The sequence below is a fragment of the Podarcis muralis genome, chromosome 7 (assembly GCF_964188315.1).
Source record: "Podarcis muralis chromosome 7, rPodMur119.hap1.1, whole genome shotgun sequence".
Taxonomy (NCBI): Eukaryota; Metazoa; Chordata; class Lepidosauria; order Squamata; family Lacertidae; genus Podarcis; species Podarcis muralis.
In genome coordinates, this window is record NC_135661.1 from 43,122,419 (window position 1) to 43,147,119 (window position 24,701).

Sequence of the window (24,701 nt, forward strand, 5' to 3'; positions counted from 1 at the left end):
AACTGGGCAACAACAAGAAAAAACGCCCATGTAAAATTATATTTAAAACATTTTTTTAAAAATATTGTGTCCTACAACATATGTAGGGGCACAGGTTCCCCAGCCCTGTGCTACATGAAAGAACCACAGCAAGCTTACATGCTCCCCCTCCCTCTCCTTGCAGTTGCAAGGAGATTAAAAGTTTCCACTTTCACTTTTAAAAGTATTTTCTGTATTGCCTTAACTTAGGGAACCACTTTTTATTATTTATTATTATTATCACCAGTGAGAATAAGACACACGGGGACAGAAGTAAACTTGGTGAATTCTGCATAACACATTAGAAATTGGAACTCTTTGCAGAGTGACATTTTATAAACGTTCTTCAACCAGTTCAATGATTTACAACATGTCTACAATACACTAACATCCCAACTACTGAAAACCACTTTAGAGATAAACAGAAGTCGCTCACTGCTCAGAGCTCTCTACAAAAAACTGATGGAATCTTAGTCAGCAAACGTAGAGATATGAGTCACAACAGTTGTGGGAACAGGACTGTTGACTCAGCAGGAGCTGGGAACAACTTGGAAAATGCAGCACATGAGCAGCAGCAAGTGGCAATTTACTTGATTAATTACTAGCAAGGTTTATTAAAGGAAGTCACTCAACTGGAACCAAAGCTCCCAAATGGAAATGGATTTGCATTTTCTTTCAGACTTACTGAATGGGAGCCTGCATTATTTCCTAAACACGTCATTTACCAAATCGGCAGACCCCAGCACTGAAAATGAATCACCATAGTTCATCTCCCAAGTGCATCTGAAAGCTGAGGTCATCAAAAGGAGCAGAAAGCGTATTTTATTATGTCGGCAAATAATACTTATAAGTGGCAGGGACAGAGGAAGAGGACAGCTTATTCTCAAGCTACAGACACAACTTGGCTTTTATTTCAAGACCATTTTTGCCTTATTTTGCACACAGTCCTGATATTTAATATATAATAAGTAACTCAGCTGAAGAAATATGCTTACTTCGTTTGTCACGATTTCGCAAAAGGAGCAGTATGCATGGGAAATCTGGTCTTTTTACTTCAACTTTATATTGTCAAGACCAAGATGCAGAATGAAGGCCCATGGCAGAGCCAAACTCCTAGGACCATTTTCTCTCCCTGTCCTACAGCTCCTGCTATTGTTACTTTCTTCTTTTTCCCTGCCACCTCCATACCACACACTGTCCAATGCCTACTTAATATATTTGACTGCAGCTGACTGCAATAAATTGATGATGAGAAAAGGTTGCTCAAAATGCTCAAGAGACTAGAGGTTCTCCTTGCAATGAATGGCTGGAGTATTCAGGGGTCTTTCCCCCTAAAGTTTGTACAGGGGGTGGGGGGAGATGATTAAGAGACATGGTCATGTTTTTTGCAAAGTAATGCATGATGTGAGGAAAGAGGAGTAAAGTTCTTTTCTCCCTCTTTAAAAATACAGTACTAAAATGTAGAGTCACACAATTAAATTGACTGGCAGTAGTAAATTCAGGACAGAGGAAAGTATTTCTTCAAGCTACAGAACTATCTTACGTGATTCACTGCCAACAGAATATGGTGGGCTGCCAATGGCTTTAAATGGGGTTCAGATAAATTTAAGGAAGTGGAGAGGTCTATCTATAGGTAACAGACCTGACAGCTAAAATGGAACTTCCCCCTACCCCCCCCACCCCAGCTTACAGGTAGTTTCCCTCTAAATATCAGCTGCTGGCGGTAGCGGGAGGCAAACAGGAGCGGGGAGAAAAACAGCCTTCATCTGGCTGGACATAGGCAGACCACCCCATAAACACCAAGTCACAAATTCCTGTTTTTCATGCCGATCCTATTTGAAAGCTCTAAGCCATGCAGAGTTCAGATGGAGGAGCCTTTTCCAGGCTGAATGCACATGCATGACCCCTAAAAAGCACGATCTTTACTTCCTGCCATTGGCTTGAGTTAAATGGCCTGCATTCTGTTAGATAGCATGCCAGGAAGAAAGCAATAAACGTCTAGCCCAAGAGGCAGGCCTGATGCTCAGGATCATTTGTCTAACACCTCATCAAAGGCATAATGATGTAACTATCAGTAGATCCAAGTTTAACACAGGTGAACTGTGATAACATGAAATACTAAACAGCTTTTGAAGTCTTCCACTAGATTTTTTTGCAGGAATTGTTTTTTGTTTTGTTTTGTTTTTCAAAGAAAAAAAGCATCCCTCCCCCCAATACCTTTGGAAGCCAATGTTTGGAGTATGTTGGACAGGGATGCTGGGTTCAAATCTCTTAATCTCATCTCTCCATCTAGATAACTAGAATATTAACAATCAATCTCGAAGGGTTGTTGTGGAGCCAGCCACTGATTTCAGTGGAAGAGAGTTACATCTGCTAATGTTCTTCAAACCATTATAAAAACCATTACCAATCACTGGTGTTTCAGGCTAGGAGAGTGCTATCTACACTACTGGTTCTTTGCTTCCCCCTCCCCCCAGTCCAAGCCAGAAATGACCAGCACTGAAACTGCTAGCTCGGTCAAGGAATCCCCAGACCACTTGGACTGGTCACAGAGATGGAGGTGGCTTCCACTGGCTTCTTTTGCCTACCTTCTCCCTAGAGGAAAGCATAATAGTTAGACCAGTTTAAATCCTGTGAGCATTTGCAGTGTAGTTATAACTGCAATAATATACTATTACGGCCACTACTTCTTTGCTACTTTATCCTGAAACTTTCAATAGCCTCTCTTTGGCTCAGTTAAAACAAGATTGGCTTGAACATGTCACACTCTTTAATTTTCCCACGTCAAGAGAGCTGCATTTGAAATGAAGTCTTTTCTGACAGCAGACAGGGCTTCAGTGCTGGAAAATGCCTAGAGTTAAAATAATGCAGACTGACATAAAAGTGGCTTTCTTTTTTCCAGCCCTCAGTTACTTCTATGAGAACTTGCTGCTCAAATTATAGGAGAGGAGGGAAGACCTCTTCCCTTTTTGTAAAAGGAACACATTGCTTGATCTCCTCGGCTTAAAGTACACAAGCTCCCAGAATGTACAAAAGACACAGGGCATGCATGAAAAGCATGAGATAGACGAGGCATTCCAGCAGGCTCCACTATCTTTAAAGCATTTAGCTAAAGAAGGAGGAAAGTACCCATAAATCATCATTTTAATGCTTGCCTATGCCACACACCCCCACGCGTGCACACAGGTTCCACTCAATCTCAATCCTGGGTCAGATGTTTTATTTCTGACCCTGCACAAAGAGGAAAATCATTTGCTTCACAAAACCGATCCTTCCAAGAGGCATTAAGTTTACTGCGCTCTCACTCACAAGTCAGGTGGCTACCTGCTGTGACGCATGTCTGCAAAGGTGGGAGGAATGAGGGTAGTCAAAGAAAATTTGTTGCTGTGGAAGCAAACCACCAGGGATAACCTAAATTCTGGATAGATGCAAGACTTGCATCACCAAAAAATAGCCTTTTTAGAAGGCTTTTCCTACATCTGTATGTGCACATTTTCTCCTCTCCTAAGGAGATTGTTGACCTGTCCTTGCTACTCGCTTTAATCCACCAGGAAACATTCCCTTAACTTGTCTGACATATGAACATCACCAAGATCTGGAAGGAAAATTCCAGAGCTGTTTTCTCACTTGAGGTGCCATCAATCAACTCTTTAAAACAAAGGGAAAGCCAACTAAACACTTGCCCATGTAACTATTTAGATAATTAACTGGTTCCATTTGTCAAAACAGTTTTTATTTATTTGATGAACCAAAGCTGGGTGCAAGTCTGGCAGTCAAGCTGGTAGTTGCACCAGAAAGGCAGAACACAGAAATAATCTTAAACAAAACACTAAAAATATAACACCACACAATTAAATAATCTCTTGGCAAAATTGTAGATCCTTTTTTAAATGTAACATAAACTGCCATCAGCCATTCTTTTTTCCAATGAGAAAGTTGAAAACATTGAATATTGTTTGAGAGAACCGATCATTAAGGATGTCTATCCTGGCAACCTAGCAGTTTGAAAGCACGTGCAAGTAGATAAATAGGTACCGCTCCGGCGGGAAGGTAAACGGCATTTTCGTGCGCTGCTCTGGTTCGCCAGAAGCGGCTTAGTCATGCTGGCCACATAACCCGGAAGCTGTACGCCGGCTCCCTCGGCCAATAAAGCGAGATGAGCGCTGCAACCCCAGAGTCGTTCATGACTGGACCTAATGGTCAGGGGTCCCTTTACCTTTACCTTTTAACCTTAGACCAGCAAAACCTGAACTGAAAGAGTTAATGGGTATTTTCAGCAAAGATTGCCAGTCTAGAATTCCCAAGTCTATAACATAACTCTGCAGATAGAAAGGCATGTAGGTGGGAAGGACAGAGTTAAAAGGTATGAAGGGTAGATTTTGAGGCTAGCAGGTTAGCCAAATAAAAGCATGAGTTGGTTTATTTTATTTAACTTATTTTTACCCTGCCTTTTCTACCCTCAAGGATATTAAGTTTAGAACAGCCACTACTAAGCCCCTCAGTCTTTCTAGCTTAACCTGCACAGTGATAATCATCCTTTGCACATGCTGCTACTCCAGGTGTTATTAAAAATAAACAAACAGAAAGGAATCCCTCTTTAAAACCATTACCAATTTGTATGTTCCTCTTGATCTGAAAACAAACATAATGCATTTAAAAACAAAAAGGGAATCTTAAGAGAACAGTTTGGCCGGAAGAATTCAGTTTCTTTGGTTTTATTTGGCTTTTGTATGTCACTGAGGAGTTAAAACAAACGCTGTTCTTATTGCATTCCACAAACCAATGTCAACTAGGATTTAGCTTGAACTTCACTTCTGAGACACAAGAATCTGGGATGGAGTCGAAGGGGGAGGGGAGCAAGAGACAGCCAAAATGCCAATATTTAAGAAATCAGGAGAGGATGCTTTTTTCTGATGTAGCAGAAGTCACAATACTACAGGAATACAAAGCGCTCATGATTTTGAATTTGTATGAACAGATCACACACAAAGCCTGCCTTTGTCACACAGGATTATTTCAGGTTGACACCGATCATGAAATTTGTGCCAAACCTTTTACACATGCGCAAAATCAAAAATGCTTTACAAAGTACTTTACCCCCCCAAAAAACCCCAGCTTATTTTGTTCTCAGAAGCTCATTTCCAGTATGTTTCACTCTGAAAACCTTTTAAAGCACATAGAACTAAAAGTTAAACTCCCTATGGTTTTTCCTGAGCTGCTAAACTACATAAATAGTGCTGATTTTCAAAAATAAAACAGAACCTTCACTTTATTCATGCACACACATTTTTAGTGCAGTGCCTCATGAGCAAACATTTTTAGTTCAATATCATCTTTCTTTGAAATGTAATAGTCCTTTCAGCTTCTTCTTTTAAATCTGTTTAGACTTTTTAAAAACTCCTTTTAATCAAGCATAATAGAACTAACAGATATGTTTTTCTTTGGGACACTCGTGTGGTATAAACAGGATAGGTCGTGCTGATTTTTATCCCTTATATACAAGGGAACAAGAAGTCCATTTATTGTCATTGAACTAGATTCTGAAAAAAGGCATGATGGACTCTAACCTTTTTAGGAGCATCAAATTCAGCACTACTGTTTCATGAAATTTTACACTGCAGCCAAAACACTTCAGGGGATATGGCAAAAATATGTAGATGTATCTAAATACATATCTAAATACACACAGAGAGGTAAGACCAACAGATACTGGATCCTCATTCATCAAGGAGGGGGGAGGTATCAAAATTATTTCCACAAAACAAAGAAAGCTGGTACTGACAAAGAAAGCACAACCCAATAGCAATCCAGATGCAGTGCTTCTTTTAGTTTTCATCATTTAACTTCTTTATGTTTCTGATTTCCTAATTTGTATTAACAGCCAGACATTGCAGTATGTTTAAGGGGGCAGAGCGGCAGACCATGGGCACAGCCAGTAGTTTTGTTAGGGGGGGCAGAACCTCAGTTTGCTATGTATTTTTATATTTTTATTTTTTTTTTTATAATATTTTTTATTGCTTTGTTTTCCAAGGTCAAAGTACATCGTCAATATAACGTCAATAACACAACAAGAGCTATTTTACAAAAAGAAAGAAAAAATTAAACAGAAGTAAATTCATTTTTCCAAATCTTTTTTTCATCATCAACTGGACTTCCCCACATCCTCCATCCCTGCGTTCTTTACAATAAAAATAAACAGCAAATTAATACCTTATTTCATGTGTTTTTGTGTTATCATCTAGTTATTTACTCTAAAAATTAAACTTTTCTCAGTCGTAACTTAGTTTCAATCATTTCCGAATCTCAATACTGAAGCATGTTTTTCTCAAAACTTAGCAAATTCTCAACATTCGTATAACTTATAATGTTTTTGTAAATAATCCTTAATTTTTTTCCAGTCCTCTTCCACTGCCTCTTCTCCCAGGTCTCGAATTCTGCCAGTCATTTCTGCCAGTTCCATGTAGTCCATCAGTTGCGTGTGCCACTCTTCCAGTGTGGGTAACTCCTGTGCCTTCCAGTATTTGGCTATAAGAATTCTTGCTGCTGTAGTTGCATATAGAAAGAAAGTTCTATCTTTCTTTGGCACTCTCTGGCCTACAATGCCCAGGAGGAAGGCCTCTGGTTTCTTATGAAAGGTATACTTAAATACCTTTTTCAGCTCGTTATAAATCATTTCCCAAAAAGCCTTCACCCTCGGGCATGTCCACCAAAGGTGAAAGAATGTTCCTTCAGCCTCCTTACATTTCCAACATTTATTGTCAGACAAATGATATATCTTTGCAAGTTTGACTGGGGTCATGTACCACCTGTACATCATTTTCATAATGTTTTCTTTTAAGGCACTACATGCCGTGAATTTCATACCGGTGGTCCATAACCTTTCCCAGTCTTCAAACATAATGTTGTACCCAATATCTTGTGCCCATTTTATCATGGCTGATTTAACTGTCTCGTCTTGAGTATTCCATTTAAGCAACAAGTTATACATTCTTGAAAGCACTTTCGTCTTAGGTTCAAGTAGTTCTAACTCTAATTTTGATTTTTCCACCTGGAAACCAATTTTTTTGTCCTTTTTAAAGATCTCTAAAATTTGGGCGTAATGAAACCAGTCTCGCACCTTTCCTTTCAGTTTTTCAAAACTCTGCAACCTCCAAGTGTCACCCACTTTTTCTATTATTTCACAGTATTTTGCCCAGCCACCCCCCATATTAAGTATTTTTGTGGCCTTAGCCTCCATCGGTGACAGCCACCTCGGAGTCTTGTTTTCGAGTAAGTCCTTGTATTTAATCCAGACAGTAAACAAAGATTTCCTGACAATATGGTTTTTAAATAACTTATGAGACTTTACCTTGTCGTACCACAAATATGCATGCCACCCAAAAGCATTGTTAAACCCTTCCAGATCTAGGACATCAGTGTTTTCTAACAAAAACCAATCTTTCATCCAGCAGAAGGAAGCAGCTTCATAGTACGACCTTAAGTCCGGCAGGGCAAATCCCCCTCTTTCCTTCGCATCTGTTAGTATTTTAAATTTTATTCGGGGCTTTTTGCCCTGCCAGACAAACTTCATAATATCCCTCTGCCACTTTCCAAAACACTCCACCCTGTCCACGATCTGCAGGGCCTGAAACAAAAACAACATTCTTGGCAATACATTCATCTTAACTGCAGTTAAGATGAATGCTATGTATTTTTATAGATTTTTCTTGATTGGAGTGGCAGCTGCCCCCCCCCGCCCCCCCCTGCTACACCCATGGGGCAGACATTTGCTCACATACATTTTGGGCCTGTAAATGCTACAGCAGCACAGGCTCCCTCTGTCTCTGAAATCAACATCCCAGATTGTTTGGGTGTGTTGACCCTCCCATAAGCAGCAGTCACTCCTCACTACTTATGCATTAGGAATGATGGAACTGATAACGCATCTCACATAGGAAAGCACAACTCTCTTTGTCTATCAAACTACAAGTCCTACTTTAACTGCACACATTCTGTTCTATAAAACAATCTTAACCAACATGTTGCTTCCTGTGCTATAACTGCTTTGCTGATTGGCTTGTGCTGGAACTCAGGTACCCCTGATGTTTCTACCAAGGTTCAGACACTTGCGCTAGCACTGGCAAGAAGAGTCAGTGCAGTTCCTCAGTGTGCAGATTATCCTCTTTGCCTGCATCCTGCCCTTCATAAAGTTTTAAATCAAGACCTGCAAATAAAAGGCAGAAAGCATGCTAAATACTCGCCAAAATGTTAACAATAAGTAGTTGAAATATCTTGGGATAGACAAGAAGTCAACTGTTCACATATCCCAACATCCTAAACATTTTATCAAACAGGTTGATAGAACTCATTTTAAGAGTCAACACTGAAGAGTAAGTGGGAGAGAAATGTCACAATGCTTATTAAGGTAATAAAAAAGTTTAAGTAATATGGCATTTGGCACAAAGAAATCCAGCAGCATATGGCTACGGTCTATTTCCCCAGGATTCATATCCAAAGGCTTGAACTGGCTATTAACAAATCCCTACTATTCATCAGCTGCTGCCTTGTAACCAGAACCCCAAGGCTGTTGGCTGCCAAACCCCTAACACAACAAAGTTCCACACAGGAGGGCTTTGTAGCAACAAGTATTTCTGGTGCTAGGCAAACCATTGGGCTGTGACAAATATGGGGGTTCCACAGTTGCCTTCTTAATTGGAGATAGACTCTAACAGGTGCTACAAACTTGGGAGGGCAGATGAATCAAGGCACTAGCATGGAACAGAAAGGTCAGACCTGTGGCTAGGTCCGGAGAAACTGATGCAGGTGAGATGCTGCCAGACGTAAGACCATGGAGACTCCTCAACAAAAAGTGCTGCCTATTCATTATGGGCTTGCAGGTCAGCCAAGTGTTGCCATTTTGAGTACAGTCTATGAACCTTTTCCAACAGTTTTCTCCCACTGATGTCATCCATATAACTTGAAGCCGGGATGATATAAACACTACCTAGTCAGCCCAGTTTGTATGCTGAGAGCACTGAAACAGGGGACTCTTCCTCAGACTGGAAGCTCACCAAAATACCTGTGACAGGGGAAAACAGGTGCTTTAAGAGCAGAAAGGCAATTCGGAGAGAACCCCTCCACCAAAAGGATTCCTCAATGGAGAATCTAAATAAGCGAGATATTCCCAAGCTTTCCCCTGACACAGTGACCAAAATTATTTTCACTGCAGTAAAATCCAGCTCTCTTCTCATGATGCATCTTTCCCCTGTAAGGTGTTGACAGGTACACTGGGAAATGGAAAAACTTATCAGGAGGATAATGGCATGAAAACAAACTGCAGGAAAGTAGCTCTAGCCCTGGGTGTGGCTCCAAGCACTTGACACTCTCACTCTCTCTCTGAAGGCCATTAGTAAGAAAACCTTGAAAACATATTTCTGTTGGATTGCCTCATCTAATCTGTATACTTGATGCATAATTATCTTGATTGGTACTGTCGTCAATGTATACATGCTTAAAAACATAACCACAGCCCTGCATCCTTCTTCCTAGTGGGTGCCTCAGGGAATCAGGGCATGAAGGCAATAGTTCTCCTTGGTTTTATGTTCCTAGTAACTGGTATTCAGTGGCAAACTAATCTGAAGGTTCAAGATGAAAGACAGCCTAGCTGTAAACAAATCTGGGACTGTTAGATTCATTTAACACATATCCTGTCAGATATAGGAGCAACTCCATATCTGAACAAAACTAAGGGTTGCCCATCTTAGCCACTTGTTCAACTTTAAATTCCTGGCCCCAGCAAAACTACTACTATTTGTGAAAGAATTAACTTCGAAGTCTCATTCTTCAGTTAACTTGCCCAAATGCTCATCCCAAACGCAGCACATACAGGCCTTTCCGTGATTTCCAACCAAGCACTGGTTCCAAGTTCTACTGTAACACTGGCTGCTCGTCTGTTCAATGTATTATCTTTGGCCAAGACAAATGGATTGCTGGTGACTTAATTGTTTTTTTCCTTACATTGTAGAGAAGATTTATGAAACTGACAAACTCTTCAAAAATGATCAAGAAAACAAATCCAAGGAAAATGATCTCAACCTTAGGAAACTGGGAACGCAAATTATTTTGGCAAAACAGTATCACCCAAAGGGTTCTAAACATATGGAATGAGTTACCACCAAAGGTCCACTGGAAGAAGCACCATGGCACTCTTGGGACCATGGAATTCATTTGCAGTAAACATTGTGAGGACATGTGGGGATAAGAAGGTCCAAAAAAACCACAAGTGCGCCCAGGGATCCACTCACAAGATTCACTTCCTATGTTCCCCTGATGCCTATAAAAGTTTCACCTGACAGAAAATGAAATAGAACACAGCTGGGAATGGGGGGGGGGGGAGATTTAATTCAATGCAAATGCAAACATGAGGCAAGTAAAACCGATCTCAGTTTTATAAAGAAATAGTGTTTTCCCCAAACAAACCATTTTACTAACTCATACTAATTCACTAACTATAAGGAGATTCACCTGAAGATAAAGTGTTATGCTTCCACCCAACAACTGCATCCAAGGAAAACGATGTGTGAGGTAAGTAATTCTCAGATAACAAAGTTTTCAACTGTTGTTCAGTTGCAACAGGCTTCTGTTTGGCAGTGCTTTTTACCTCTATCAAAAACACAAGGAAGTTTCCTGCCGGCTGGAGTTTCAACCATAAACTATTCATTTAGACCAGAGTAGTGATAATGAAGACTTTTGGAATTATTGTCTTATAGCCCAGTCACTCTGTAGTGGGCACTCTGGGAAAAGAATTCAAGATTAGCAGTTAACAGGAAGAAATTCCAATGCAATCCCATGAGAGGCCAGAGAGGGTCTCTCCATCAGGACAAACATAATACATCCATCCCAACATGTGCACACAACAGCAGAGAAGGTCAGGGACCAGCTCCCCACCTTCTGCTTCACAAAGTGTTCCACCAATCCACCTTCATTCTCTATCCTTCCCATTATCTATCAATGCAGGAGTGCCAGTGTTCAGAGCTTAAATAGAATGGAAACTTGAGGGAATTTGTTTTTTTAAGGAGCGCAGAAAACTGGTATAGCTCTGCTCAGAAGAGCAGCCTGTAACTATCAATTTCAGGAATGTACTAGTCTCCCATTCACTGCACTGCTGCTCCAGGGTACTCAATATAGCAGCTGTAAAATGAACACTAATCACACAAGAATCACCAAATCTTTCCCCATTTCCTAGCAAACTGAAGTCTCAAATCATGTTTGTGTGAACAATATTGGGTAGTTTTGTTCAGCTTACTGAGTTGATTCCTTATTTCTACTAATGTCTGCTATTACTGTGCGATTGTCTTCCCAGTTCCGGAGATCTTGGTCTCATTCTTTGCTGTATTAGCATCAAAATGTAAAAGCCGCCATTACTGAGAAGGGAGATTTTCTCCCTTTGCAACTGAGGAATTATTTCAAATACATTAAAATTCTCCACAGATGGGCTGCTAAATTGCACAACTCTGCTTTCAAGAACGCATACTTATATAATGGTTAGGTTTGTCATCTGCATGTCTGGAATCAATCAGAAAGTCCAACTGCAGTGTTTAATTAGCTGAGCAATGGTCACCAAGTCTGTTTCTACAAACACTAATAACTTTCCCTATTTGGCTAATATTTTTCATTTGTTTCAATTGTTTTAAAAAATATTAGATCAGCATTTGCTTATTTTTATAAATGAAACTACAACTTAAAACTGTGGTGCTCATCACAATCTGATTTCTTCATCACGCAGCAAACTCTCTAAAGTATAAAAGAAGTTATCTGCAGTCGCTCAACACAGACCATATTCCAAAGGCTATAGGAATGCTTATGAGCAGACTGGCCAGAGCACCTGCTGTTTGAATATCCCAGCTTGCAGGCAGCTAGACATTTAATGTAATTGGATAAGACTGAGAGCTATTTGCCTATTGGGGCTGCGCCGGTATCTCAAAGGCCATATAACCCTGTCCAGCAGCTCAATCTCAAAAGCTAAATAACCCCCAGCCAAGATGGATTACAGTAGACCATACTCCAATTCCAGCTCCCAAACTAGGCTGCCATGAAGTTGCAAGACCACTGCCATGGCTGTCCCCACCATCACCATGCAAAATGGTACAACAGTAAGTGGATCTGACCTGTTGCCAATCTCCAACATACAATATATCAGGGTTGCAACCAATGTTAATTCTACTTAGAGTAGACTCCATGAAATTAATGGACTAACTTTGGCCCATTAATTTCAATAGATCTACTCTGAGTAGACCTTAGTACAGCCAACAGGTCTTGAGGTCACACGGATGAACTAGCTTCCAAAGCCAACATTACACATCCCCTTAATTCTACCACTCCTCTTTTCAAATGTCTGCAATTACAATCACAAAATCCATATTGGTTTTTAAAAACGTAATATTCATTGTGGCCAACAGGAAGAAAAATATCCCTATGCTCTGTCTTGAACTTTAATTTCTCTAGAGTAAAGAAAAATGTTCTCTGGCTGAAAAGAGGCAAAACAAAAATGGGTTTGTTTGAATGTTTATTCTGTTTTCATCCACCAAAACGTTTGAGAAGCTCAGCCTCTGTCCACATAGATATATGCTGGAATGGCAAAATGCTTTGTTTAAATATTTGACAGGTTATGCTATAACTTGCAAGAATTATTTTTAAAAAGCAAATATTTATATAAACTAAGAATGTCTATATAATCAAAGAATGAGCAGTTTCCAGAAGACAACCAAAGCAGATGGGAGCCTACCATGCACATGGAAATAGTTGAATAATTTGTCAAGTTTCTACAAACTGTTCTTCAGAGCAGAAGGGATAGCTTTGAAAGAATACTTAATGGTTAATTTGGAAAATATTCTAACCATTACATTGCCACTTACTTAAAAACACTTCAGGGGAGAAGATGTGAATATTACATTGGTGGCTTTCTGCCACGGAAATACAAGCACAGGTACAAGTTTCCAGCTTGGCCCCAGCACATCCAAGCGGTGACGGGTTCAGAGTGGCTTCTTAAATTATTGTTCATATAGAACAATCAGGGTGCAGGGTGGTTTATAGAGAAATGACAAGAAGTCAGGCCTCTGTCCTGAAGAGGTTACAATCTAAAATTCAACATTCTCCACGATCCCTTTTATGCACCAAGCACAAATGGAGGCTTGTAAATTTGGGAATTCACCAAATCTTCAGTTACAGCCAGAAGAAATGCACAGAATTTTAAGTTGTCCAGACATTTTGCCAAGAGGGATAAAAGGTGGGGGTCTTTTTATTTGTTTCTTAGGCTGCAATTTTGTAGACACTTACCTGGGAGTGAACCCCAGTGAATTTAGTAGAATTCACTTCTCAAGAGACATATATATCATTTTCTCTTTGTGTGTATTAATATTAAAATTAGAAAACCCTGAGCCCTCATTGTAAAATCTTCTTGAGATAAGTGATAAATGTATTAAATACATAAAATAAGAATAAATTTAAAAGTGAAGGTTACAGTAGAAACATATAAACCAATGGTTTTCAACCAGTGTGCCGTGGCACCCTGGGGTGGCTTGAAAGATGGTCAAGGGTGCCGCGGGCAACACTGGCCTCCATCCCTCTTCCCTTCCCTTCCTCTTGTTGGGCCACTAAGGCTGTGGGCATCTTCTTCCCAGGCCCCTGTGTGGCGACATGATGAGGCACCTCTTTTTGAGGTGGGGGGACTGCCAAGGGGAGGGGAGAGGAGGCTGAGGGAACACTCCACAAGGGAGGGTGTTCAAAAAGGGGTGAGGGGCTGCCGCCTCTGCAGGCAAGGGGCGACATAACTGGCCTTTTGAGGCTCGGAGTATGTTTCTTCACAGGGGTGCCACAGAAAGAGTGTAGCTGGTCAAGGAAACAGTGGACTCAAAAAGGTTGAAAACCTCTGATATAAACTATTTTAAGGTACTAAGCTGTATCATGCCTATAAAAATCATAAAAATTAGGTTGATTGGGTTGGTTTACAAACACTTTTAAAGTGACATCATTTTCCAGGTTTCAAAGTGGCGAAGAAAACGACCCCTTATCTGTAAAATACCACTAACACATGTGCACACTCACCCTTGCACACAGATACACAGAGAATGTTTTCAAGTTCACTTGACATAGAGCTCCCCCTGCAGTATAAAATAATGCTATAGAACTGTTGGTTTTAAAAGCACTGCTTTGTACTGGTTAGTAAGAAGAGGAAAAATTCTCATCTGCTTCTAGCACCCCAGTTAAGTGTTACTCTGCTTTTTAATAAGTAGTTGTTGACTGATATAGACTCCAAAAAATAAACAGGGCATTTGATGAGTTCAGTATAAGCAATCCAAGGCTAGTAAATGACTTTACCTGTTTCATCTTCTTAAAACCAATCTGAAACCTTTTTTTCCCTGTTAATGTGACACAACTGAAATGCACATGATTCTTTTGACGTGACAGACTGTGCTCCGTGCTCTGTGTCCCTACATGCTTATTTGGACCACAACATCTTTCTATTCATTAACAAAGAAATTAACATTTTGTGACCAAATCAGAACTTTCTTCAGGCATTTTAACCTTAACTCTTCCTTGCATATCCTGGCCCAACCTACACTTCTCTGCAACCATTTGTTCAGTTTGGTCTGGGTCAGTCCCAGTTTTCCTTCTGAATGATGGGTCTGTTGTAGTGTTTCTGTCATGATAGACACGGTAAACTACACAGCACATTATGTGTGTTAAGCTATGCCCAGTAATTTGACATGCAGTGAATTTATCTTCTGAGACTTCTCTACAGCTGAGCAAAGTCACCTCTAGACTTTTAAAGCAAGAGACACAAGGGTGGGGCCTGGAGGGCAATTCCTATAACTAATCTTTGTTCTCAAAGCGTTCATAAATCTTGGTGCGAGCTTTACTGGATGGATGTCCCAAAGGCGGTTTCACCAGCATTTATATATACAAGATTCCTATTAAAAGTCCAACATCTGTCTGTGTGAAAATCTGTGCCAAAGAATCATGTTGAAAAGGTCAGACTGCTACAAACCTCTTTTTACTCCATTAGAAATTGCTTCCCTTAAATAAACAGCTGAGAGAATTACTCAAAATTATTGCCTTTTCCAATATATACTGCGGGCAGAAAATTTTAACTGTAGTCTACTCTACTGCTTAGAAAATTTGACTACAACGTGACAAACATCCCAGTTCTCATAAGGAAGTGGGGGAGGAGATCCTGTTCATATTTGAGCTTTTTCAAAAGACATAAAACATTCCACCAATTTTCTTAAGTATTATTTATTCCTGAGTTTTAAAACGTTCCCATGGACTGGAATGAAGAATTTGAATTTTGCTTCTGTAGTTACACACCTTCATTATGGAGATGGGGGCACACCACCATTCAGAAACATCTTTAATGACAAATTCTTCACTCCAGTTCATTCACCACCATCCTCCTCTCTGCCACCCACAACACATCTTGCTGCCGTTATTTATCACCACCTCTTAACTTTAGAATCCCACAAGAGTCACCTTCTGATCATAGTCCTAACAAGATCACCTATGCATCAATCCCTGGCAACCTCTTAATACTTCAAGGGACAAAGCAACTGCATTAAGTGCTAATGACTGGCTGGCTCTCCAGTTACCTGAGATACCTCTGTATCTTGCCCATCTGCCACAACTGTTCTAGGCTGTACCACTCCAGTAAGGGCTCCTCCATACAGAAAATGGGTATGGTAGGAAGAATAGTAAAAGCCTAGTCTTCTTCTCAACATGAGAGTTTTATCCATGAAGGAACACTTTGTGTACGAAGAAGGAACACTATCATGGAAGGCCCCATCCCCAACCCAGACACAGACTGACTGCCTCAAATTACACAAGGCTTCTGCTCCTCTTGGTTGCCACACTCTGTATTGTTTGCCACGTCTATTGATTGCTGCACCTATTTTTCATTTGGAATTATATATGGACTCAATATACAATGGGGGGGAAAAGGATTATTAGAGACATATTCCAAATGGTTGCATTCCAGCAATGTTGATTTTCAGATATTTGAAGACCAGAACAGAGTTTTGGAAACTGAGAAATTGCTGACAAGGCTATCCTATAAACAATACATTTTTGATGGGAATTTCCTGTTTTTAAAAATATTGTTTAGAGTTGCCAAAGTAACTGTTTACTTTCAGAAGAGTTCCACATTAACAGAAGGGCATAATGAGTTACAGGAGGCAGCATGCTGGTACATTATGTTGCTTCTTAGAGAAATGAAGCTGTTTTCATAGGACTATGTTTCAACTCTAGGCACAACCACAGAATTAAGTCATAGTTCTGAAAGCCTTATATATTTTTTGAAATCAAGTGTTCTTGATCTGTTAGACTACCAGAATCACTTGAAAAAATTATTGTGTTCTGGATATGTCCCAGGAACACAACGCCTGTTTGGACCAATAAGAGCAAGTAATGAAAGAAAGCTGGATGCTTAAGTCTGACACTGCTTCGTATGCAGTGTTTGTTATAATATCTGACACTTTAAAAACTACAGAACATAGAGTACGGGTGACATCAAACCCTAGTGGAAGGGGGTGAATTTCCCTGGCATTTTAGGAGCTGCCCATCACCTGCTGCTCGGAGAAAACAAAGCAATACATCCCCCAATTGGCAGTTTAAGAAATAACCAGAGAACACGTTAATACACTTTAGTACTATTCAGTTAACCCAGTGCTCCTTGAACAAAACCAGGGCAAATAGTTCTTTAGATGCTAATGCCATTTAAAAAAGAGCAAGTGGGGACCGCAGGTGTGCTAAATACAAGAGTGCTGCAGACTACAAGCCAAAAATGGGGAGGAAAGGCAACTATAAAGTTTTTTTGAAACAGGAGAACTACTTTATGCATGCCTCTCCTAGGAGAACAGAAAGATTGCGCCGTACCAGACTATTATGGCTCCAACATTCAAATCAACCCTAATTTGGACAAAGAACTTAACTATTATCTGCTTACCTTCAGAATTCAGTGTAATAAGGGTAACATTGTTCCCAATATTCTGGCTTCCTAATTGGCCACTGTTGGAAACTGAGTCACTGGCTTCAGAACCACTCTCCCCATCCTCATTATGGCTGTCTTCATGCCCCGGCACCTTCACAACAATGGTATTCTGCCTCCGTCCAGGAACAGCACTGAGGAAGTGGGAGAAATTCATACAATTTGAGGAAATCATATTTGCACAGCTTTACTGATTTCAGCATGGTGCTACAGAACACTAAGTTTATCAAGTGAGCTTTCTATGTAACAGGAGGACAGCAATATGTATAGGAACACAAGACTATAGGAAGCTGCCTTATAACAAATCAGATCCTTGGTCCATCTGGCTCAAGATTGCCTACCCTGACTGCCAAAAACTCTCCAGGAATCCAGACAGGGAATCTCTCCCAGCCCTACCTGGAGATGCCAGGCATTGAATCTGGACCTTTTGCATGAAAAGCAGGTACGCCTCAATGCCTTCCACATGTGCTGTGTCAGGATGATTTTGGGTATCACATGACAGGACAGAATTTCAAGTAAAGATAATAGAATCATAGAGTTGGAAGGTCCATGAGTGTCATCTAGTCCATCCCTCTGCAATGCAGGAATCTTCTGCTCAACATGGGGCTCAAACACACAACCTCGAGAGTCTCATGCTCTACCGACAGGCTATCTCCCAAGCCCACATTCCCAGCACATTCACACTTCTGTTTCAGTGACGTCTGCACTGGCTTGGTGATGTACACAGAACAGAAGACGACAGGATCCCCAAGGGTGTGCTCTACAGGGAACTGGCTTCAGGCACCAGGCCCACTAGCAACTCTGTGTTACAAAGATGCCTGAAAATGTGACAAGGCAGCTAGCAATATCAACCATAACATGTGGGAATCCCTTGCAGACAACTGCAACGCCTGGAGACAGGTCATGTATCCAAAGCAGTGACCAGAGGAGGAATGACCACCAGAAGGAGCGCAAAGAGAAGAAACACTGCGGTGCATCTGTAGCAGCACATCCCGTATCAGTCTCTACAGCCACGGAAGACACTGCAACCTTCCAACAGTTTGACTTCACCCCAGAAGGCTCACTCCTCCCTTGTCTCCTGAGACAGACATACGCCAACAACATACTATATAAAGGAACTCAAAGTATAAACTCTGAATATATTTTATTTTGTTAGATTTCTATCCTGCCTTTCAATCTTGAAGACAACCCAAGGCATATGCTCCGACCCAAAACCTTAGCTCTCAGTAGATCCTTGTAGCTATTCCCTTCAGCTTTCATCCTGTAGGCAATCAGGTGGTCCATTCCCTGACTGGGTGATCCTTGCTCCTTTGCCTGAAGTGTTTTTACTGTCCTTTGCAAGTGTTTTTACTGTCCAAGGACAGAGAGGGAGCAGCTATGCCAGAGGTGAGCTGCTCTGTTGCCTTTGCTGTGCTCTTTTTACTCACTTTCCTTTAGGCAAACCAGAGTCTTAAGCTCAGTCTAAAAAGCACTTTATCTGGGCCATATTGGTTGTTAATACTGAGCTTATGGTTAGAAATCTGACAGGTTTGCTGTGGTTGGAATATTACTGTATTTTAATATGCTGGTTTTCTTGTACAGGGATATCTGCACTGTTGTAAATAGCTCTGGAATCATATTTCATGAAGGACAGTATAGAAATAATTTTAAAATGCATCAATATAACATACCATACCATAGTATGTCACATGCATATATCAACTTATCCAGAAGAGCATTTTCTCTGCAATACTGCAAACATAAATACATTCACGTAATGTCCATGGCCCTGAGCACCACAGACGAATAGCAAGCAAATGAACTCCAATACAGGGAGCTAAAATAATTCTAGGGCACTAAGTTGCAAGGGTATGTCTCACATCCCTTCCACTCCTTTAAACCTCACAACAATTCACCTTGGAGAGCCTCTGCCGGTTCAGTGTAGACAATATTGAGTCAGGTGGACCAAAGGCTTGACCCAGCATAAGGAAATTTCCTATGTGCACTGAGGGTAGAGCATTGCTTAGTTGCAATTACTAACGTGCTAAGGATGTTTTCCAGTGAATCCGCTGGTCTGGTCAATGGCTCTTCCTGTCCTACCATCTTGGCTACAATCGAATTCTGACGATCATTGTTGAGGATTACTGTGGTCTGAGGGACGACACTGTAAAGACAATAAATGTAGAGGAAAGAAGAATAAACAGAATGAAAGTCAAAAGCTCTTCTGCCATTCATTAAGCCACACATTAATGAGTTCTTCCACGGATGTGTTGGGTTATTCCCCTTCTTTGGTTTCAAGGCTGTTTACTATGTATCAGTTGTTAAAGCTTGTAATCCATCATATTTTGATCTCTGTACCATTCCTAGAACTCATAATTCTTTCAAAGGGCTGACTGTTTCTGTGGAATTATGTAATGTTTTCTGACCTCTAGCAAAATTATTCAATTTTTGTTATCAACTCAAAGTACACACAAGTGGGGGGGGGGGGAGAGGAGTCTGCTTGATGTTCTCCTTTCTCCTTTTCAGCTCAACACAGGAACCCCAGTTGTGGGACCCTTTAACTAAAAGAAGTAGGAAAAGTTAAGGGGCAGAGAGAAAAAGATGAATAAAGCATTTGCAGATTTAGCTTAGGTAACGCTAAAGGATGCACTACACACAGTGTCCAGGAACCCGCATGTGCTGTTGTACACATGATACTCTTGCACAAACAGTCTTCTCCATTTCATTCCAACAAAAGGGTCAACTCCAACCATGCATCCATTTGCATGCTCGAAGGAAGCCCTTTGGCTTAAAGGGGTCACAACAAAACACCACACTTATCTGCTCTATTTCATGTTCCCCCAGAACTTTTCAGGTATTCTACAATTTGACTTGTGAGTTTTAAATGACATTCTGAACCTTCTTTGAGACACTTTAATGCCATTCCTTTGGATGTCCAATTCTTTATCACCCACATCCCTCAATTTCAATAAACTCAGAATGCCTGTTTAAAAAGTGTCACTTACCAAGGCTGCAATTTTTAATGAACACTCTGAATAATTAATTGCAGCAATAGAGATAAATGCAATAAAATTAAGCTTCCATTTATGGAGACCTCAGGCTTTTGCTCATTCTGTAGTTTCCTTTGAATAGAAAAATCTTTAAAATGAAAATTGATATAAAATGGGAAAGTCCTTTTTTTAAGAAAAGAACTAATTCATTTTTGTAGACCATTTTAAAGTGTGCCTGATGGCATTTAATTAACTTAAAACAACTTAAAAATGAAAGGAGAAGAAATGCCCTGATATAAGCCATTAGTAATTAATTTAATGAGCACAAAGGGTTATGGGTCCTCTGCACTGCAGAGAACGTGGTCTCACCAAGTACCACTTGTCCCCAGCCCCAGCTGTCTTTAGCTGTGCCCTTTTCCAAAGTGACACTGAATTAGGCCACATTTTTCCTTCTTCTACTCAGTAAAATCTCTGGCAAAAGGAACTTCCAAGCGACTGGAGCTACGTGCAGGATGCATTTACTCACAGCTTCATTTGTACAAACAGAGGTGCCAAGATTCAAGTTGGTGTGGAAGTTCCGTGAACGGGTGAACTTCTAAATGTAGCCATTGATACTGCATGTGCTGGATTCATTAACAGATCTGGAGGAAAATTCTTTCAGCTGAAATGGCTCTTCACGTACACTGCTTGAATGTGCTATTCAAGTGGGAAGTTGCAGGAGGTATTGAGAAGCAGCTCTTGGGATGTAGAGGGGGAGCGTTCATGTGTGTGTGTTGCTTCAGGTATGCACAGGTGCCAAGAAGACCCATGCAAGATGAGAGGGTTAGCACAAGAGACCAGTATTATTTCTTGGGTTAAGGAGCTCTTTGATAACATCTGGTGGAAACTATTCCCGAAGGCCCATCAGAAATGGACATTGTGGCTTTGGAGGTTTATCTCCCAACTTACCAGGGTCAGGTGTTCAGAACAGGATAGTTTGAGATGGTTTCATTCTCTAGTCAGAGGCAAAATCCAGAGCTATGTCTATGCATAAAACATTTGGGACAGAACTATCCAAGATGTAGGCAACAAAATCAATTTGGTAGTTCAGACATAAAACTAAACATGTTGCATGCAGTGAGTTTGGGACTTCTGGCAGTTCCTGCAACCAAGCTGGTGCCAAACGTAATGTTCTGCTTTCCTTTGAACCACATCAGAGATACCCAGAAGGCTTTTTGTTATCTGGGCAGTCCAGGACCTCCATCCACACTGCCCAGGCTTGCGCCCTGTGGAGGTCATTTCTGTGCTGCTAAAGGAGCATCCTTGGAGGTGCACTCCACTGTCTCTTGAGACAGGCAGATGCCAACATTGTGTCTGAAAGCAAGCACATCCTAATTGCACAGGGCTTGGTATTATTTTTAAGACGACAGGAATGCTTAAGTCTACATGATATCAGTTGCTTAAATTGGGTTCTCAAGCTTCTGCCAAGATTCTTTTTCCTGTACATATAATTGTACTATCTGATGGACACAAAGGACTTGACCCAAAGAAGCAATTTGCATTCAAATGCTTTTTTTTTGGGGGGGGGGGGTAAAACAGATATTAAAAGACAAACACAATTAGCTACAAACTACAACCAAAATACTTAACACACATGAGCAAAAAACTAAAAATGTATTGATTAAACAAAATCCTGTAGATAGTTAAGAGTGTTAAAATTAATTATATATCATGCCACACGTGGTAGAAGGAACAACCTAAATCAGAGAGAGCAGGATGTGGTGAAAGCAATTCTACCTTTTAACAAAACAAAGCATAAAACCACAACAAACAAACAAACAAACAAGCCCCCCCCAAAAGAATCAGAATAAAGGTTAATTGCAGGTGGTATCAGATCTTTAAAAAACATTTCTCAGTTAGAAGAAGAAGATTCCACTGATCATAGGAAGGTCAGCCAGAAGGCCTGTCATCTGAGCTAATCAGCATCAACTAAAAACATTTCTGTCTGTACAAACCCAATGTAAGAAGGTTCTTCCTAGAAGAGCTGCCAGCATAGCTTCACCAAAATAACTTGGGAATTGGAAACATTGGGAAGCAAACTACAGAATGGAGGAAGAGAAAGACACACAACATTGCATTCAGACAGAGGACATTGTTCAGTCCTTCAGTATATACTGAAAAATTTGAGACGTCTGTTTATTCTGGATATACTAACTACAAACACTTTTAGAATATGCTGTATTGCTTATGGGTGATATCCAAGTGGTGCAAGTGGAATGGACTTCTGCTCAGGCAACATGACTTTTCTTCCTCTCATCTGCTCTATGCACTTCCTAAATCTGCTCAGGAGAGTTGGAGGACCCTACAGATCCAGGGGGGTGGGGTGGGCACAGGGTTACAATAGGGAAGAGAAGAAGGGGAAGGGGCTTGCACAATATGGGATATTTTTCTATGTCTCAGTATGAGGAAAAATAAAGCACAGGTTTATTAAAAGCATAAATGCCTCAACCAGTTATTTATGCCATTAATAAAGTTGTGGGACTTGGCTTTTCAGGCTCTCATATTTTGGCCTCTGTTTTGAAAAAGTGTTTGTACTTCACAATTAAGTTCCTGCCAGAGGTAAGTTTTAACATGGAAAGAGCATGTGTGACTCATATCCATCACCATCAGCATTTAGCTTTTCTTGGCCAACAACCTGTCACTTACCCAGGAGGCAGCCAGTAAAAGAAGAGGACTGTTGGCACCCTCCAGACTGCATTACTCTGGAAGAGAAGGAATTGGGTGGGGCAGAAGGAAACCAGAAGGAAACCAGAAGGAACCAACTGACATTTCACCTCCCTCAAGGTAAATGATCAAAGGAGTTGGGTCAGACTGGTGTTATGGGAAAACTCACACAGGAACACTTTGGGCAAGGAGCTGATTCCTCTCACAGCTCAGATCAATGGGCTATTTATAGAAATACTTCGCCGGGTGAAAGAGATGAAGGAGGGGCAGCGAGATTTCCAGGACCTGGCTTGAAATGTATTCTTTGTTCATTCTTTATAAACACAATCCTAGATGCACTCACATCAAATATGCTGTACAGTGGATACACGCCTTTCCTTAAACACAGTTATAAGTACAGTCTGTTTTCCTTTTTTACTGTTGTTTTTATTTCTTGGGTTACAAAAGTACATGCATTGTCTCTATTTTCAAGACTGTACACACACACACACACACACACACACACACACACACACACACTTTCAAGGGTGACCAGTGAAACTGTTTCATTACTTAAACCACGCTTGCAAATTAATTGGCTTGCTATATTGCTTCTCGGCGTCTGCACCAGTTGTCAGTGCCCATATCTGTATGCAATACTAGATAATAGAATTTGAGCCAACTGTTTTTGCTAAGCTTGTAGAGTACCAACTTTGTTTGCTCCGATACTGACCACAGTTCTAGCCGACATTAGCATCAGAATCAGATGGTAGCACAAGAGCTGGAGATTTATTTTATTATATCTTTATCCCACTGTCCTGACATATATGTAAAGATATGAAAAGATACCACTTGTGGGGAGTAGCAGTGGCAACAGCAGAAGAGAGCTACAGCCTGCATGTCCATCTTTGGGCTTCTCAGAGGAATCTGATTGGCCACTAAGGGAATCAGGATATTAGGCTAGACAGACCTTTCGTCTGATGCAGCAGGGCTCTTATGACTTGCCCCCACAGTTTTCAATCAGTACCATTTCTGAAAGCTTGCATTAATAAACAAGTAAAAACAAACCAAAGCCCCCCATTAGCAAGAAGCTAAGCACCTCAGGAAGACGCGGGTGGCACTGTGGGTTAAACCACAGAGCCTAGGACTTGCCAATCAGAAGGTCAGCGGTTTGAATCCCCGCGACGGGGTAAGCTCCCGTTGCTTGGTCCCTGCTCCTGCCAACCTAGCAGTTCGAAAGCATGTCAAAGTGCAAGTAGATAAATAGGTACCGCTCCAGCGGGAAGGTAAACAGCGTTTCCATGCGCTGCTCTGGTTCATCAGAAGCGGCTTAGTCATGCTGGCCACATGACCCAGAAGCTGTACGCCGGCTCCCTCAGCCAATAAAGCAAATGAGCGCTGCAACCCCAGAGTCGGCCACGACTGGACCTAATTGTCAGGGGTCCCTTTACCTTTAACTTTTAAGCACCTCAGGAGAAAAAGATTCTACCCCTGCCCTCTCCCTGAAGAGCTAGCTTTCTACTCATAGGCAGATTTCCCACACACACCTGCATTCTGAAGAGAGACAGTCCTCTATACTACCTCATTCTGTTGCATATAGAGACCAGCCCTAAGAGGCAGGTCCTTTTCATGTTCCAACATGGGGTGCGGGGGGGGGGGGTTGCACATCTATTAAGATTATCTGGCCATGGTCCTCAAGCTGCAACAGGACAGAAAAAAGAGGCAATGCTTCAGATATGCCCAGGCTATGGATGTGGGAAACTAAAGCCAAGGGAGACAATTGCCTTCTAAAGGATCACAAGTATACAAGCCCCACACAAATGAGGGGGTCCTTTAAGTGGCAGCACAAGTCATGGTGGAAGGACAACTGCACTGGAAAAACCTTCACAGTGCTTGATTTCATTAGCATGACTGGTCTCCCTGGTTGCAGCTGACTGAATGGGTGGAGCAAACAGTGTTTGTGTTTGTGAAATGCAGCTCTTAATTTCACACCTTGAAACTTCACTTTGGGTCCC

At 41.0% G+C, this 24,701-nt stretch overlaps 1 protein-coding gene across 6 annotated transcripts in view; it reads right to left on the reverse strand.

Annotated features, from left to right (window-relative positions):
• The window catches only part of BANP (BTG3 associated nuclear protein), a 151,667-nt gene that overhangs the window by 99,094 nt on the left and 27,872 nt on the right, over window positions 1-24,701 (reverse strand). For all 6 annotated transcript variants that reach the window (XM_028739943.2, XM_028739944.2, XM_028739945.2 and 3 more), the window contains exons 5-6: window positions 19,056-19,178; window positions 16,994-17,169 (exon numbers count right to left, since the gene is read on the reverse strand). In XM_028739943.2, the coding sequence (XP_028595776.1) occupies window positions 16,994-17,169; window positions 19,056-19,178 (299 nt within the window). The remainder of the gene's footprint in view (window positions 1-16,993; window positions 17,170-19,055; window positions 19,179-24,701) is intronic.